This window comes from Paralichthys olivaceus, chromosome 17 (genome assembly GCF_024713975.1).
Source record: "Paralichthys olivaceus isolate ysfri-2021 chromosome 17, ASM2471397v2, whole genome shotgun sequence".
NCBI classification, from domain to species: domain Eukaryota; kingdom Metazoa; phylum Chordata; class Actinopteri; order Pleuronectiformes; family Paralichthyidae; genus Paralichthys; species Paralichthys olivaceus.
In genome coordinates this window covers 5,391,458-5,410,274 of record NC_091109.1, presented here as the reverse complement: position 1 = coordinate 5,410,274, position 18,817 = coordinate 5,391,458, and the positions used below count along the sequence as shown (strand labels likewise).

General features: G+C 41.5%; 1 protein-coding gene across 2 annotated transcripts in view; it reads left to right on the top strand.

The window, feature by feature from the left end:
• The window catches only part of stau2 (staufen double-stranded RNA binding protein 2), an 81,482-nt gene that overhangs the window by 14,049 nt on the left and 48,616 nt on the right, over nt 1–18,817 (top strand). For both annotated transcript variants that reach the window (XR_002202734.2, XM_020087621.2), the window contains exons 6-9: nt 5,165–5,324; nt 9,977–10,084; nt 16,582–16,794; nt 17,219–17,356. Coding sequence is in view for 1 of the 2 variants with exons in the window: in XM_020087621.2 (XP_019943180.2) it covers nt 5,165–5,324; nt 9,977–10,084; nt 16,582–16,794; nt 17,219–17,356 (619 nt within the window). In the remaining variant the exon portion in view is untranslated. The remainder of the gene's footprint in view (nt 1–5,164; nt 5,325–9,976; nt 10,085–16,581; nt 16,795–17,218; nt 17,357–18,817) is intronic.

The window sequence follows — 18,817 nt, the reverse complement described above, 5'->3', positions numbered from 1 at the left end:
CCAACTTCTATACAGTATAAACCCACAAGTATTATTGAATTTCTTTTAAACCATGAGCAGTAGCATGGAGTGAAAAGTGGTGTTTTGCCTTTTTGGTCAGTATATAATCAAAGTATGCAGATGTAAATGACACATTCATCCATTTGAAACAGTCCAATCTTTATTGACAGAGGAATGCCTATTCACTATAAAGATTCATTTGACTTAAGTTACTTGTAAAGGCCGTTTTACAATATGATTTGTGGCTGTCGGACAAAACTTGACAACTGTGAGATGAATTTAGTGAAATCTGTCATCCGGCAACCAGACACAAGCTGCGACCGACGTTATGAAGCCAAACAATCAGTGTACAGCACTGTGAGGTCTGCGTAATGCTCTTGCTAAAAAAACATACATTTGTTCTTTGTTGTCTTCTTTTCCTTGATTCAAGGTCAAACTTGTTTGCTTAAATAATTTTTTGTGCAACATTTAAGTAGCACAAGTTTGTAGTAATTTTTCTTTAAAGAAATAGAGGACCAACCAAAATGACAGCACCATCACACAAACAATTTTTTTTTTTTTCCATTATCACATCATCAGTCCAAGTTTGTCGTTGAGTTACTGGGAAATATGTGCAAAAAGAAAATATCTGTCACCCCCCAAGCTCCCATTTACACAAAGAGCGCTGACACATGAAATTATCTTCTTTTGCTGCATTTTCAAATCACTGACGTGCAGTTGAATGATCCATGTTTTTGCTTGCACGTTTCTTTTGTCTGTGCACATGGCAGCGCTGCGATCCAGCAGGAATTCATCCCATCATCTGAAATGCCTCAAAGTTAAAGTGCAGTCTGACACTGATTGCTTCCAAAGCTTTATTAGACACGTTTCAGAGTGACAGGCAGTGAACTTGTTGCACAATGTGTAGGCACCTACCACATTCACCACAGCCAGTACCAACAGACCTTAATTGCTGGAAGAGGAGTCTATTTACTATTTAATGACTAATGGGAAGTGGAGGTGACATCCACTGATGCTCCTAACAACAAGTCACGGTCGACCGGGCTGATTAACGGTGGCGTTCTATTCTGAGCACAACTGAGATTGATGCGTTCTCATGGGCAGAATGGCAGGTTTATGACTGAAAGGAAGCCCTGCATTTGGTTTTGATTGCTGCGGTCTGTACGGGTTTGCCAGCCAAAGCAGCTGAAGTTTTTCATGGCTCCCTGTGCTCCATCTGCAACTGGTCAGTAATATCATGTGTTTAATTTCAGGCCACATATTTTTTATTTACCTCCGATGCAATCTTCAACATCACTTTGTGTTCGCATCTTTTTTTTAAAAAATTATTTATCTGTGACTTGAAAGCTGTTTCATGCAGCATGGACACCATTAAATTGCTGGACTACACATACTATTTTCCCAGAAGTATCATGTTCAAACCACATTTTGGGAATACGCTTCATTCAGTTTTGCTTTTTAAGTATTCTGCCAAATAATCTTTCAGTTGATCATCACTGTAACTACTGAAAATGATGCACTGCAGGATTTCCAAGAGCGCCATACCTATAAAACTATACAAACTACAGAAACATGACTCATCTATGGGACTGGGGTATTTTTGTGTGTTGCTTGCCATCATACATGTGATCTCCCTGACGTCACTTCATGTAATGTATACTACTATAAAAAGTAGTCGCTGTATTTAGTGTTTAGCTGAAGAACAAGTGTGATACATGCAGTTTTTTTCTGCCAAGGCATTTGCAAAGTAAACACATTTCCATTCCACAAGAGAAAATAGTTTCCAGCTGAAATGTCATCCTGTCATTTATAGTAATAATTGCAATACCATATCTCCCAATTTCCTGGTAGGACTGCGTGTGGGCTCGTTACACGTCTGGAGCTTTGACTGTGTCCGTCTCTGTGTGTGTTCGTCTTTGAATGATTATGATGAAATGGTGACCTGAGCTGATGTAGCCCACATTAAAGAGATGCCTTCAAAGTGAAATTCATCACTCATGGTGAAACGCTGATGAGTTATCATTTGATTAAGTTGTGGCATCAGGTGGTTTTTCTCTCGCTCGCCCAGTCACTCCTCCCTGAGTCATAGCACACACACGCACACACACACACACACACGCACACACGCACACACACACACATACCATCACGTCATCACCGAGACAAAGTCCTGTTTTTTTATTATTTTCTTTCCCTTTCAGCCGTCTCTACACCCACCCCACAGGTGTCCTGGTCCAGTTCCCTCTCTGTAGTAATAATAATAACAATAATAATAATTGATAACACAGAACAGGCAGATCCAGCCAGCATGTGCTGATTTTTGTGCTGGCCATAGTGTGCTGACGTGATTCTCCAGCCTTTTTTTTGCCTGCAGTGCATGATTTTGATGTGTGTGCGTGTGCTCGCCTGTGTTCTTGGCTGACTTTCTTGTGTGTAAGCCACTACTTTCCCACGTTGTGGAGTAGGGTCCCCCACAGGCCTCCCTCCATGTCCCCCTCTCTCTCCTCTCTCCCTCTTTCCCCTCTCTCCCTCTTTCCCTCCCTCCCTCTCTCTCTTTCTCTATTTCTTTCTTATCCCTCTCTCTCTTCCTCTCTGCACCTGTACTCAGCACTCCAGCCCCAGCTGCTCCCATCTCTGCTCAGCGCTGTTGGCCCAAGACCATGTTGCACTTGGCATGTCCTCTGAGACCCTGGGGCCACACTTGACGTGCGAGGGCCAGGCGGGCCCCCGCCCAGGGAAGGCTCCCGTGGCCAGGAGGAGCTGAGAGCAGACGGATGAGAGGAGGGCTGTGGGCTGGAGAAAGACCTGCTGGAATTCTGGGAGTAAAATGCTGACTCATGGTCAGGAGATTTGGGGGAAGTGATGTTTCAGTGGAATGACGCGTTGTAAAGATTTATCTTGTATGAGTTAGTGTTCTAGTATTTCACTGGAAAACAGACCGAAAAAGTCCACTTGTAGTTTCAGAATAATTTCATCATGTTGGGGGTAGATTCCAGTCGGTCTTATGTACTTTGCAAAAGTTTCTCTTAGTTGTGATAACACTGTACTCACCAAAGAACGTAACATCTGGACATGACAACATTGCCACAGTGGATTGTGATGAGGCAATAAACTCAAAGCCAGGACTTAAGTCATAGTATCTCTAACTTTATTTGGAGCTAAATGTGAAATTAGAGATATTGGACTGTAAACTTTTGTTTTCTCTTCTAATTAAACATGGGAGTTAAGAATCTGTGTGACCATTTGGTTGCTCATTTTTCTTGTTCAGTCTCAACCATCAAATTGGTGCATACAGTGTTATTATTGCCCTAAACTATGAAGACAAGCTCCAAATGAGGAAGCTGTAACTTTTCTTTCTGTACATCATAACGATACTTCTTTCCTCTACCTTTGGGAACCGGCCAACACTGACACATCCCAGGGCAGCTGCTCAATCAAGTCTGACTCGATTACTATAAATATACTGAAACATTACAGAATGTGTGTAAGTTTATCACTTGTACCCTGTGAGCCATGGTTGTCATTCTATTCATCTGTCAAGTCCAGATTGAAATATTTTAATAACTAGTTTAATTACTTGGCTTATGTGTACAAACAATTCCTGATCCTCAGATGATTCATCTTTCACTGACACATGTAAAGCGTCCTTGGGTCTCTTGAAAAGGGCTTTATTAATCCAAGTTATTATTATTATTATTATTTCAGTGATTCCCATCCTCTAGCTCTATGTTGACATGTTTGGTTTTTAGTGAAACATCTATGGGATGAGCTGCTGTGATACTTGTTGTGTATTTGCAGGCTGCTCAAACGATTTATTGATCCCTGACTTTTCATAGTCTACATCTGCAGGTCAAAGCTTTTAACTGATCCAATGAAATATTGTCAATAGATTGGCAAACTAAATTGAATGGTGCTTCTAAGAGAAGAAATACTTTGGTAATCCTTTGATTTTTTTATTTTCCTCGTACATGAGGTTCACATTTGTGGTTTTCAGTGAAATGTCTTGTCAACGTTCATGCCGACTGCTATTAGTGCAGCTTCTCAGTGCAGCCAGCTATAGACTCTTTGTCTTGTTACACTTAAGAGAAGAAATGACTCATAACATCTGATCTCAGGCATTAAATATATTGATACGTGCAGGAGAGAGTGTTTATAGTTTTCAGAAGAAGCCCAGTTGAATATGGTGCTTCGACTCGGGATGTCTTCATGTAATGATGTGCATGTGTGTGCTCAGTTGAGAAAGAAACATTTTTCTAGCCCCCCCATTTTCGAGCTTCTTGGGTCCCCCAAATTCCCACACGCACATGATGAAATAAAGATATGTATACACAGAAGAGATGGAAGCATTTCTGTTAGCTTTCTTCAGCACATCGTGACGTAAGCTCCACCACATCCACAAATTATGAATTTTTATACTCTCATTAAAATCTATGCCTTGACCAACCACGGAATTATTGTATAGACTCTGTTTAAAACTCTGTACCAATAAATCTTGACTGCTGCTATCCGTTTGTGTCTGCCACATATGGTGGCTGTATGTCCATGTGAATTTAAGTGTATATCGGCAGAGAAGAAAGCAGACAGGGAGACGGATATGAAAAACTTGGGAATCCTCTCCGTTCTCGCTAGTGTTCCCACTATTTCTCTTTCCTTGTCCACGGACCGGCAGACATTCTCAGCCATTCTCCCCCTGACCCAGGAGGGGGTATCACACACGCGGACTTGCAGACCTCTAAATCTCTTCGGTGACAGCCCAGTCCCGCTCTTGTCACGACCCAAAGAAAGAGAGGAAAATCTATGTGCGGAGCAAGAAGAAAGAGGAGGGGATATATATGTCCCTGTGCTTTGTTAGGCATCGCTAAGCTGAGATTCAATAGCAAGACATTACTCAAGTGGCTGGCCAACACGCCTTTGTGTTGTAATTGACCCTGATGAAGTGATGGGCCTTTAATTTGGGAACGCTGTAAATGGTGTGATAACTTGGCTCATAAAGTTGGAGCCTCCCCTCCATTGCTTTTCATCTGTTTTTATGTCAGATATAAATGCCCCCTTTCGGGTGTAAACATCCTCATATATCCTTTTGCTCCTCATATGTTGAGGTAAACAGTTTTTTGACAGTAAAATAAATATTCCCTTTTCAATTCTGTTATTCTGTTCATTCCAGGTACCATTATCCTGTTCCTAAGATCTTTTATGTGCAACTGTCAGTGGGGACTAATGAGTTTATTGGCGAGGGACGCACCCGCCAAGCAGCCCGACACAGCGCTGCCATGAAGGCCCTGCAAGCCCTGCGCAATGAACCTATTCCAGAGCGGCCACCACAGGTAAACACGCACACACACATATAAGCTGTCACTAAACTCACACTAATACTGGTTGTTTTTAACAGAATCCCACGCTGAAACTTCCAGTGCAGTACCGTTAAAACATGGAATTCTGTCTACTTTGCAAAAGTAAAATATTGTTAAATCCCGAACTTTGCTTGCTCACCATTTTGCAGAATGTTATTTATGTTTCTAATTAATTTAATAAGCAAAATAGGTTGTTTTATTACTTCAAATTCTTCCGATTATACTGCGCAGGCAGCTGCAACAATCTTTTTATTGCATTAGCACTATGAAATTACAAACAGTAGAGTATATGGCACCATTTTATTATTCTTGGGTAATTAAAAAAAACATTTGGTATCCATATTTGGTTCAATGCAATGTTGTGCCTTTTAATTGTTTTTAAAAACAGCTCCCTGACGCAAATAAATAAGCTGCTGTGTGTCAGACTTTGGCTACAGAGATGATATTTTTTGCTAATTTCAGCAGATGTTAGTTTGTTGGATCAATTCATTATGATTTTACAATATAAGAAATTGGGGCGCCCACCTTGCACATGGAGGCTTCGGTCCTCCTGCAGTGGCCACAGGTCAGATTCTGACCCTTTGCTGCGTGTCTTGCCCCAATGTCTCTCCTCATTTCACGCTTACTATCCGAAGGACGCTGTTCTTGTTCTGCAAAAGCCACAGTGGAAGTTTCTGCACTTTTACTCAACATTCAGTTGTGCATTATTCTGACAACCGTCACATTTCTTGACAACTGTTACTAATTATAATATATAATAAGTTTGCTCAAAAAGAAATGTCTGTCTGTTGAGTGATCGGTTCATGATAAAATCCACTTAGCTCAACTGTGTTGCTCAAACGTGAACATTATACATGTATTAGTCAACACAAAACTCATTTATTCCAACCTGAAGGTTTGTCATTTATTATTTTCTTTCTAAAAGTTGATTCCACCTCTCATTGCACCCTCAATCCTCTTTGTGACCACCTCACATGACCGTCTCTTTCTCCATTTGACCCCGTCCACTTCACAACTCTTCCCTTAATGAAAACTCAGGATTTGTGTGACTGATCTGTTGGACCTCCCCCTGGAGAGCCTCTAAAGAGTGTTATGCAGTATTTTTTTGCAGTCACTAAGATGAATGCATAACCAGCTTTCATCAGATTGAAAACCAATCCACCTCATCTCTAATCACTCTCATGTATAATTTAAGCCCTGTAATCTCCACAGTTTTAGTTTGCACCTGGAGGGGACGTGTTATATGCTCCTCGTTCCTTTTTTTTCTCCTTCTTTCAGCCTACTCCCAATGTCAATGTACCTTTGCAGAGTTTCCCCTCAGGCATAGCTGCTAACTGTTGTTATCATCTCCCACCGGAAATCAAATTACCCCATATCCTCAATGCCTGGCATCACCGATGGTTATTCAAAACGCTTTGGCTCCTCTCACTTGCCTGACTCGCTGTCTTGTGGCGTCGGCCATCATAAATGAGCTCTTTGTTTGCCGTTGCTTCTGAGTCTTGCTTTACAAATTGAGGCACACTGTGTCTACAGTATATGTCTGTCATCCTGTCTCCATGTGCGTGTGTGTGTGTTGTGTGTGTGCTCGTACATGTGTTAATACGTAGACACCTTCAGGCTAATAGTGTTCTTTTTCACCATGGGCTGTCAAACCTTTTATTTTGTGGAAGACCACAGGTAAATATCAGTGACGCTTTAATTACAGTGTTTATACCCAGGTTAAGCAACACTATGTACCCTAGAAAACACAAAAGAAGCACCTCCAACTTTACACAGCCTCAGGCAATATCATCAAAGTGATGAAACTGCTGACTAATTCATGAATCCAGTGCCAGTGGTTTCATGATGCTGGTGATTCTATTAAAATTAGGACACATGATGTTAAACAAGTGAACTTCCTGTCTTCAGTAACCTAGTTTGTTTATCTCATAATAAATCGCTTGACTGGGTTTTTTATGAAGGGAAATCTACTTTATCGGTTCCTAGAAGAAAGCAGCCATGGTCTTGACATGGTTATTGTGAAGGAAGGTATATTTAGATCTGTGAAATTGTACCTTTCTTTAATAGAATTACTTTTCAGAAACTGATGTTGTTCTTTCTATTGTGAGCCGCTCCTTTTGATCCTTGTGATTTAGATGCTTTTCTCCAATTATGGAAAAGCATTCTCCTTCCCATGAGCATAGATGTGAATGTGAAGCATTTTGTTCGCCCACAGTCACTGTCCATTCAAGCAGCTCCTCCAGGATGAGTGTTAATGTCTCAGAGCACCACATGCAGGCTCTTCACAAGTCCTTGAACATTTATGAATCAATGAATCCCAAATATATTGTACAAAAATAGAAAGGGAAGTTGTTTTTATATAATTTTTTGAATTCACCTTAGTAAACAGGTTGCAGGTGGACAGGAAAAATATGTCATACAAAAGTCTTGTGTGCTGCTAAATTTATAATCTGAAACCAAAACTAATCAGATCAAATGTTAACAATAAAACAAAAACATGAGATGTGCAAGTGTTGTAACAGTAATTAGGCTTGATCCATGTATAAAACTGTCTTTTGTTCATGAAAAGTCCTGAAATTCGATGTTCAAGATTGAATGCGAAGCTGTGTATTACTTCTTTACTGGAGTTTGTGTCTGAAACATCCATGAGTTGAAGGAGCACCAAGAGTTAGTCCCTATCTGTCTTTGTCACAGGAATGTTGAGGATCTATTTGGTCATTCCAGTTTGATCATGAATACACAGACACATGCAGACACTTCTACCCAGTGACTTGATAATGCAGCCTTGAGAGGGGTCAAGCTATTAATCATACGTATATCAAGAACGCTAGAAACTGCAGTGGAGGAAGAATCATGAATAGAAATTAAAAGAAGAGAAGCAGAAGAAAAGACTGTGCCACGCTTTAGACTGACTCCCTCTCGGGTTTCTCTCATGTCCACATACATTCAGACAACACAAGAGGCAGATAATGTACAGTATGTCTCGGCACACACAAAACAAGGGGCACCTCTTGCCAAAGTGAAGTCTCTGGTCCCAGTGCAGTAGGTGCATCAGACCACGTGACTGTTTCCTGTGAAATCCAAGAGATCTCACAGTATGAATCATACAACGTATCGGGTCACACAATGAGGAGAAGGGAAGGAGCCCAAAGGGAAACACCAACCATTCAGACTTAATCAGACAAAGAGGTGGACATGAGAAGATAAAGATCGAGACGGCACTCTGCATTCCCATAGACAATTGGCACCAAAAAGCCCTGTGTATGACTGAAATTATCTCTATAGTGCAAACGAGGGATTTGTTTCTTTATTAGTAGCAGGGATACGTAGTATTACTTTAATTCATAGGCAAATAATAGACTCTCTCTGAAAATTATACTCACAGATTTACTCCGTCTGATCCATATCTAAACCACCAACTTTGTAATTCAAAAACGATTAAACTGACTGAAAGCTCAGACAAGAGCCATCTGGTATCAAGTCCACAATTACTTCATAGATTCATGGGCGGCAAATTCTGTGGATTGAAAAAAAAAAAAGAATTCTTTTTAACACAAGCAATGTTTTTAGGTCGATCTGGATCCAACAAATATGTAGTTATCCCAATAAAATCTGCTGGTGCTTTCCCACTGACCCTGACAACCCTTTTCTTCTGAGGTCTTGTTCTCCAGTTTCTGTTTGGAGGGAGATGCAGTTCTTGATGTTCACAAATAATAATTTGACTATCAAGAACAGGGAGTTTATAGACAATAATTCTCAAATTTACAGACAGCCCCTTTTTAAGAGAGACCTTCCTGTACAGACAGAGGACCACCAGTCATGTCCAGGAATACTGAGTTCTCAATCTCGTCTCAGATAAGGATCTTCGACAGAAAACAGACACGCGTCTTGTTGCAGCAGCTTGGCGGACCTCCACGCTCCATGTGGGCGAAGTGGAAAAGTCTTGGTTTGATGTGTGCCACCATTTGTGGGGTCATGATGTTTTAGTTTTTCAGTATCGTGAAGAAAAAAGACTGCAACGCATTTGTTTCCGTTTACTTCATTGCAAAAAAAAAAACATGAATGGAGGATTGTCTCATTTCAATTCTGAAGACAAAATCTCTGTATTTGTCCAAATTAATAAAAAAAAATATCCGCCCATGAAAGAACATCATAGCAGGCCTCAAGCACTAAATGTTCTTTATGACTGAATATAGTTTCATATCTGCAGAAATCTTATGGGACTTGATATTGCGTTTGCCAGGAATGCTATGGGGAGAACACCTTGCACCTACCTCACTTTGTTTAAGCCCAGTAGACACACTATGATAATACCATTGCAACAGGGTTAGCATTCGTAATGCAGCTGTATCCACAGACATAATGTTACCTGACATATTGTGGGTTTAACAGTGTACACACTTGTTCATGGTATCGTGTGTGTCCAATTTGATGTAAAACCATAAGATTTAAAATTTGTAATTCAAAAGAAACTCTAATAATGAGAAATAGCAGCATGACTTTAACTAGATTTGCAGAATAGCACACCTTTTCGACACCTTATACAAAGAGCTGACACAGTAATAACAATCCTGAGTGACTTCTTTTAATGTTTTGACCTGTGCTTCTTTGTTTTTCTTTCCCAGAGCCCAGAAGAGAAAGGGGAGAGTGAGGAAGGCACCGATGCCAGCAAATCAGAGATCAGCCTGGTCTATGAAATTGCCCTCAAGAGGAATTTGTCTGTCAACTTTGAGGTGAGAAAGACACGACAGTTTAAATATTGCATCCACAAACGAGTGATACTGATTTGTCATGATTTTCCCAGAAGTAATCACACGAATGAATGAATGGATTAGACCGTGCATTTAGGAATATAGATGTTTCTACACAGTTTGTGAAATATCACAATTCATGCGAATCCAAATAAATTGTACTTCAGGGGAATTTAGCAGATTTTCATTCTGCTTTAAATGTAATATTGATAGTATACGAAGATCAGCAATTTTTTATTTCCCATACTGTTGCCTTGACTGAATTCTTTTATAATATTATATAGGCAATTTAAGCCAAGTGGGATAGCAAACAATAGTGACAGTTCATCCACACAGAGAAAAGATGAGAATAAATACTTACAAATATAAAATTCCACACTTATTTAGAAAAATACAAACAAATGGAAATTAATAAGAATATGTCACATTCCCAATCTTTTATTACCAAATTTTTTTATCTTCCTTTTTTTATCAATCACATCACACCAATTTTGTCACCCTAAATCTATATTTTAATTTAAAATTTCTATGTTTGGCTGTGGCATTCATTATGATTTTAAACCCCAACACATTGTTGAGGGACAGAGCTGTTTCTCTATGGTTCCAAACATCATTTATGATGAGAGTCATTTGGCCAATCAATATTTTACTGCATCTATACTAATGTTATTCTCTACTCGAGACTCTTGCAGAAGAGATCTTGGTCTCAGGCTCAGACTACCTGATTTAAAAAAATTTTAAAAAAGTACAGCTGCTGAATATCAAGCGTCAAATTACCTCAATTTTAATGTATTATATATAAGTGCTTCCAGATGGACATGATCTGACTAAACTAACATCAGCTCGGTGCTTGACCACAGTTACGCTTATGCTCTCTCGCATGTACGTCGAGTTGTTCATCACACACCAGCTGCTGACTGTGGCAACATCTCTCCAACATTTCCTGACATGGAGCAGTTTTCAGTTTTCTGCAGAACATGTGGTCTCATCGTCTGTGGTCAAGATGACGTCTTTAAATTTCTCAAAACTTGAAAAATATTTACATAATAAATACCCCATGAAATTAAAACTACAGTTTACCACTTTTAACCATGTATCCCATTGTTAATTGTTCATTTATCTCTTTTCATTTTCCAAATATATGTTAAAAGAAATGTTCATATGCAGAATCAAATACTGCTCTGTTACCCCTTTTGCTGGGCCTTTTAAGGAAAAAGATAGAAACCTTGCAGGGATTTTCCTTCTCACCTGAGTACATTCACTGTTGGCTCAACACCCAGCACGCAGTGACCATTAGTGGAAATCAATCTCAAGCCACCTCACTGCTGGCTTGCCTGTTCAGCCATGGCGGTGTCTGTTTGATAAGAACATAATCTTTTTCAGAGCTGCCTCTCTGGGAAAAGCTTTTGGCAGAGGGTTGGTGACATTGATAAACTGAGCTGAGAACTGCCCAGTGCTGCCACAATCTACAGCTGGTATTTTCCACTGCCTTGCTCAAGGTTTTAGTTTTGCCTAGCACGAATCTTCTGGACGTTACAGGACGTGCCCCATGCCCCCAACGTTTTCCAAATCCACCAAAAACTCCAGTGTGTCCTGACATGACCTGCTGGGTCTCTTCTCTTTGGCTTTCACCATATCTTCGCTGACTCATCCAATATTCTCTCCCCTCATTGCTCCCTCTTCTTCTTCTGTACTCTGCAAGGTGCCAAAAACATGGGAGGCTCAGTTTACTCTGTGTGCCCCCTCCCTTCCTCCCCAGAATCCCTCCCTTCCACCTCTCCTACCATCACTCCCAAAAATCACACACAGGGCGGTAGCGTGTTGAGGCTACGGGGATCGGCAGATGGGGGTGAGAGGAAATGGTGGCTGGGATGGAAGGAAAGGAGGGAGACTCTGCTCACTCCTTTGACTTTTCTTACTAAAAAGAGTTTACACAACATTGGAAAAATTATCTGGAAAGTGGTTCAATCCTCCCTTTTGACCCCCCCCCCCCCCTCCTCTTTCTCATCATTGTTCAAAAACACATTTGCTCATCAGAGCATGACATGGCTATCCTTCCTGGAACTGCTATTAATAATTTCAGCCTGCTAAATCTGGTTTGATGTGATTCGTTATCTGCCATGTCTTTGTCACTGTGAGCAATTACTCCACTTTCATTTTCAGTCCTTCCAAATTGGAAGCTAAGAGCTGCGGTTTTTAAAAGCAGACCACAGCCACATTCCTCCAATCAGTCTCTGTTCTGCTCGCTGTCAGTCTGGAGGCTGGATGTTCATTACCGCTGTCTGATGAGCAGTAAATCAGGAACTTTTTCTCCTTCTGCTTTCTCTCCCACTTTGTCAGTCTTTCACCATCTATCTCTATCTATGTCAACAGCTAATAATCTTTGCCTATTTCACACATTATAATTTGTGTGCATTCTGTGACAGTGTGTGTTTTGCTTGGATCCTTCAGCCATTCTGTGCTTCAAATAGATTTCCATGATTTAAAGTAGACAGGAAGCAGGAAACAGTCTTGTTTCCTGAATTCCTCTCTTTTTGTTTTCTTTCTTGCTAAAACCTTGCACATGAAGATGTTGATTAGTTTTGTTTTCCATCTCTGGATATCAGTCGTTCCACATTTTTTAACTGTGCCATGTCAAACTAAACCGTGTGAAGGCCAGGCTGCAATCATCGTCTCCCTCTCTTGGCATAACATGCCCCCTTTCTCCCCCTCATACTCCTCATGGTTCTCCAGCAGATTCATTTTCACCCTCAATCAGTGTGTTGCATGCAATATGCTCTCACACTGCCACTACGCTGTGGCTAGAGCCCAAGTATGAATAACGCGTCTCTTTTTGCCCATTGGATCCATTACACTATAACTCATTAGACAAAGTTTGGCCTCGTCTCCTGTCCTGCCATGTCACCTCCTCTTCACCGTGTCTTCTTTGATGCTGTGAGAAGAAACACAGCACTCCCACACCGCCAGTCAAACTCTTCAGCTCACATGCATGCACTGTACACAGTTATGCATTCATGGATCCTACACAGAACTATAATGGTCATCTCTCATGTGAACTCTGCTCGCAGCGGCCATGTTTTCACATCATCTCATCCCTGCCCTCACTCGGGCATGAAATTACTTGTGAGTCACTGCTAACGAGTGTCTGCTTTCCCATCCCTCTGCAACGATGAGGGTCGCCGCCACCCTGAGAGGCAGTTGGCTCATTTAATCCACCCGTCAGGCAATATCAAACAGATGTCAGCATCAAAGAGGAACCAATCTATAAATCACAGCTTGTGTGTTGGATCGGAGGCTCCTTTTCCAAGGAGGACACAAGAAAAGAGGGTCCGGGCCAAGAACCACCCATCTTACAAGAAGCAGCTTCCCTCAGGGCTTGTCCATCCACCACTAATCACAAAAGAGCCTTTCTTCCCTCTCCTAGTCCCCACCATTGTCCTACCCTGCTCCCATAGCCTCCTCTTCCAGAGTACCTGAGGTCTCGCATGCACATATCCTCCGTCTGCCCAGGGTATTAATGTCTCTATAAGAAGCCAAAGAGAAGGCCTCCCATGTTTGTAAAAGAAGAGATGAAGAGACAAGAAGAAAAAATCAACATTGAATTACCAAGTGTTTCCTCTGCACAACCTGATCCTTGTCATTAGGAGGGAGACAGGTGTGTTTGTGTGTTTGTTTGCATGTATGTGTGTGTGGGTGTGTGTGTGTCGATAAATGAAAGTGCTGAAATCCCATCGGCGTGGCGCAGATCCCGTATCGTCTGCCAGGAGACTGACTGCAGCTCGTCTGCCGCCATCCTGGGCCGGGAGTGTGTGACATGTGTGCACAGACACGCACTTTGTCTCATACACTTTGTCGACTATACCATCTACCTATAAAGGCCTCGTTTGATTTCTTGCTTTTTGTTTTCACTTCAGAAAGCACAAGTGAATCTTATCACTGCAGCACCTATTCGTGTGTGTTCTCAGTATTTCACCCTGAAACAAGTGTTTTGGATGATCAGGAAAGGAAAGCAAACATCATCCTGGTTTCCATAACTTGAAGAAACTGTTTATCTTTCTATGTGCTTGTGTTTGTGTGTGGGAAAGCAAGCTTGTGTGCAAATCCATCTTCTGGTGCAGGAGTGTTTATGTCTTGGTTAACCTACCATCCTGCACAACCACATGAGCTGAGCAGTTACACATGTTTGAAGGAGTCTGTGATGAGTACAGAGAGGGAGAAGGGATTAAGTGAGTACAGCTACAGAAGACAACTCGTCTTTATAGACTTGCGCCTGCTGGCCCGTAACCAAGACGCATCTATATTTTGTTAGTAGCTCATATTTATTTTCTCTTTAAGTGATATAATCTCAGCCGACCTGTGCCCAGTGATGTGCTCTGTCATTATTAACACCCCTGACACAGTTGAAGTCAGTCAGAAATGGGACGTATCCAGTCCCATTGAATGTGGTAATGTACACAAAGCTGCCACGTTCAGTTTCCTTTTTCTGGTGATGAGCAAGACCAGAGTACATCCCCTGGGTGCGAGAGTGTTGGAGAGAAGCTTCGGAGCCCTAGCTGTCCAAGCTAACAGCCAAACACACATCCTTACATACTGTATTCTTATACTCATAGTGCAGGAATGTTGACAGGTACACTGACAGCAAACATGAGGCCCAGTGTCAGCAGTGTTAACAAGAATGTCTTGCAGTTACCAAGAGGGATAGGGTCAAGAAACCTAAATATTTCAGCCTACATTTAGTGAAGCTAAAATGCAATTTCACAGCAGATAAATTACTTTCACGTCTTCCAGGCAACACTATAAATTAAACATTCCAGATCTTCATATATTATTGATATGAAATTCACTGTAACATGCAAAGTCTCGACCCAGTTCAGACCTGGTCCTAACAAGCATCTGTCCTGAGATCTGATCACTCAAACCACATAGAAGGTGGTCTTGGAAGCATATGGCCACATTCTTTTCGTTGTGTGAACGCCAGTCCATCCTGGGCCACATATTCAGGACTGGCTCCTCTGCTTGCGTCCCCTGACAGTTTCACAATAAATCAAACTTATTTTAATGCCTCTCTGTGTCCGATTTGTTTGTGACCGCTGCCACTATTTACCGCCACATAATGATTGATTCTTATCTTAAATCGGTAACATCTGTCTAACCAGCAGAGCCGCATGTGATTCATTCAGCCCCTCCTGACTCCTCTCTCACTCTTTCTCTCTCCCTCTTGCTCACGCAGACACACATCAACACAGTGATATCGGGCTCTGGATAAAAACTACGTAGTTTGGAGTTTGGTGTTTGCCAACAGAAATGACATGTGCGTGTATCTGCATATAGAGTGGGGAAGTGAGATCTAATTATAAGAAGTCACAGGAGACACAGCCACGATGAAGAATGAATTTTAAAGTCAAGTGTGAACAGACAAAATTTACGCCGTCCACTTGTGATCGGATCACCCAAGATGTTTGTGGCAGGAGCTATGGGACTTGTTTTACTTGACCTGTCATTGTTTGCCTTTCATTTATAGAACCTGCTTCATCATAGTTTACTTGAACAAAACACTGGTTTGTAAAGGTATTGTTGTTGCGGGGAACAAACGGTGTGCGCACATGACTGGTATTAGTCTGCATTGCTATGTGAAGTATCTGAGAAATGCTTGAGGCTCCGTTTATCATTGTAATCAGTTTTATCGGTCACTGGGTTTAAATGAACAGTTTGTGGATTGCATCTGATTGCTACAATTTGTGCTGTCTGCACCTCAAAATAAACTCAAATGAAGGCGAGCAGTAGAGAGGCCCGGGAAAGAGAGTTTAGTGGACGTCCAGAGAAACACTTCCACGCAACAGCTGTAGCTACAAGGGGAGAAAGTCAGCAAGCTACGCTTTGAAAAGGCGTCAACATTAGCTGAAAACGTACTGTTGGACTCAGTAAGTGTTTGTAACCCAACTCTTCCACCAGTGTGTTTTTCTAAATAAGGTTGGGGAGAAACCCACCTGCTACACACACACTCACACACTGTTCTTGGACTTCACAGGAAGTGGATGTGATTGCAGAAGCATGACCTAACGCCAGCCGGTGTTTGTTTTAGGTCTCCCAGGTGACCAGAGACTAGAGGAAGGAAACTGAGCCTTTATCACCAGGGACTGTCATCTAGGAACATGTTACTCTTCATATGTGTGTTTGTGCGTGTATGTGTGTGTGTTTTGTATATGAATAACACATATGGGTGGGTAGCACCGTGACCATCAAGAGCAGATGTTTTGGACCACCTGGTGTAGCTGCTCGCAGAGCACGCTGCGCACACACCCTCACACATATCACACACAACAAAAACGCTTAGTCACAGATTTATTGTCCGTCCTCCACTTTATCTTTTAACTGTTTGTCTGTTTTCTGTAAGACATTTTGTGACCAACCTTGTGCAACACAAAATGTACTAAATGCTTATTTACACAAGTCCCTTCATTTCCACCTCGTGTCACCAGGTGTTGAAGGAGAGCGGCCCCCCGCACATGAAAAGCTTCCTGACTCGCGTCTCTGTGGGGGAGTTCTCTGCCGAAGGTGAAGGAAATAGCAAGAAGCTGTCCAAAAAGCGTGCCGCTCTGTCCATTCTGCAAGACCTGAAAAAGCTGCCCTTCATCCCCGCCGTGGAGAAACCCAAGACGCATTACAAGAAACGCACCAAAACCATCCTCAAGGTACAGGCTGGCAAGAGTGTGGGTCCAAAGGCCGGCTATTTTGTTCTGTGAATTCAAATGGCCACGTAAAGAGGAACATGATTGACACACTCAAGGCATCTGTCAAGATGCAGTCAACTTAAAGGTGTTGCTACTGACCATTCATCAGACTCTTTAGGACAACAGAATCATCTCATGCCAGTTTCATTGGCGCTGTAAGAAATCTGTAAAATACAATACTGTGAGATACTTTTCCCTACTTAAAACTGTTACCTTGTCGTCTATCTGTTCAATCTTAAATCATTTCCTTGAACCCATCAACTGCTTTGGATTACGAAGGAACACACACACCTTTTATCAGATAGACTCACTGAACTTCCGATGAGGCAATAATAGAATGTGATGTTAAAAATCAATCACCACGTGTCTCCTCTTTTCTTGCCAGACGGGACCAGACTATGGCCAGGGCATGAACCCCATCAGTCGTCTAGCCCAGATCCAACAGGCCAAGAAGGAGAGGGAGCCCGAGTACCTGCTGCTCTCAGAGAGGGGGATGCCCCGACGCCGGGAGTTCATCATGCAGGTCAGTAATTAATTTGTTACATAATCCTGTCACAGAATATGTTCTTGTAAGAAACAAGGTTCCTTTAGCAAATATATGCAAATCTAATGGAATTGCCTATGAGGCACAGGAGCTGAATGATAATCTGCTTTAATTTACCTTCATGGATAAATGAGAGGATCAGGGTATGAGTAGGAATTTATTTAAGAAGGTGCTTTATCACCTTTTTGGGAGAGCAAGCCAATTGTGAGAGCGAGAATAGACCCTCTCTGTCTGACCAAAGGAAGCCGGCAGCATTATGTAACCTCTTTACTCAAGAGCACAACTTTCTTAGTTTCCTCGTGAGACCATGATCTGGTTTCCTATTTTTGTCATGTGGGCTCTCCCAGCCCAGTCTTGGACACAGACAACATGTACTCCATGTTGTAGGACAAGGCCTGAGGCAAAGAGGGTCAACATCACAAGGTTACATCAGGCGTCTGCTCTGCTGCTAATTTCTGATTAATAAAGAATAATAAAGATTAATAAAGATTGATTAAGTGAGGTCTCCATGTGTCCTGCTTTTCACAGCAAGCACATGTCAGCTCTGTTACCATTTTGTATGTAGGAGATCATTTATTAAATTAGAAATCCTACTCTTTACACTGTTCTGATTTCTGACCTCCCTTTTCCTCTCTTCCTCTCTCTGTTTCTCCTCCTCCCCTGAAACGTTCCTTTAAATATTCACCGTTTTTATTACATGCAGTTAAACCTCAAATAGATTCATATCCATTTTAACTGCTCCGTTGTCCCTCAGTGGTTCAGCCAACTTTTTTATACTGTTTGATTTAGATTTCAAGCTGTGGCTGCCTGTAAAGAAAGCACACAGATGGTGTTCCGTGCCTCAGAATTACACATGAGACTATGGTGGTGTATAGTCGGGAGCCAGTGTTCATTAACAGAATAAGATTTCATGGTCTCGCTGCAGCAGCGACCTTTAACACTTAACAAAGTTAGAGATGATTTGCTGTTTATCACTAATCCAGTAAACAGAACTTTGTATGTGGAAGGAAACCTAACAGATTTCTGAGTTGCATGTTCTGCTGTATTTGACATCTTTAGATGTTTAGTTTATTGCCAACCTGTTAATTAGTTCATGGTATGGTTTATATTCTCAGCCTTAAATTAGATTTACCTGATTCTTAATTGAAACTGACTTTGCATGTATCCATTTTATCCCTATTACTTTACATGGTCGAAACTTAAAGCTATCTCTTACCTTCTGCTATCGTTTCTGCCGGTGTTTCTCAGTTCATGAACGCTATTAATTTAGTAACAGCAAGATCAAGGAATTAATCTGCATAGTGAGACAATGTATCACAAAAAGCATTTATTCAGTTTCCCTTTTGAATTCAGTTTCAGTCATGCTGTAATGACTTGCTCACCATTAGACATGACACATTCTATCAAGCACAATTTGTAAAGGCTTTTACAAATCGTAAA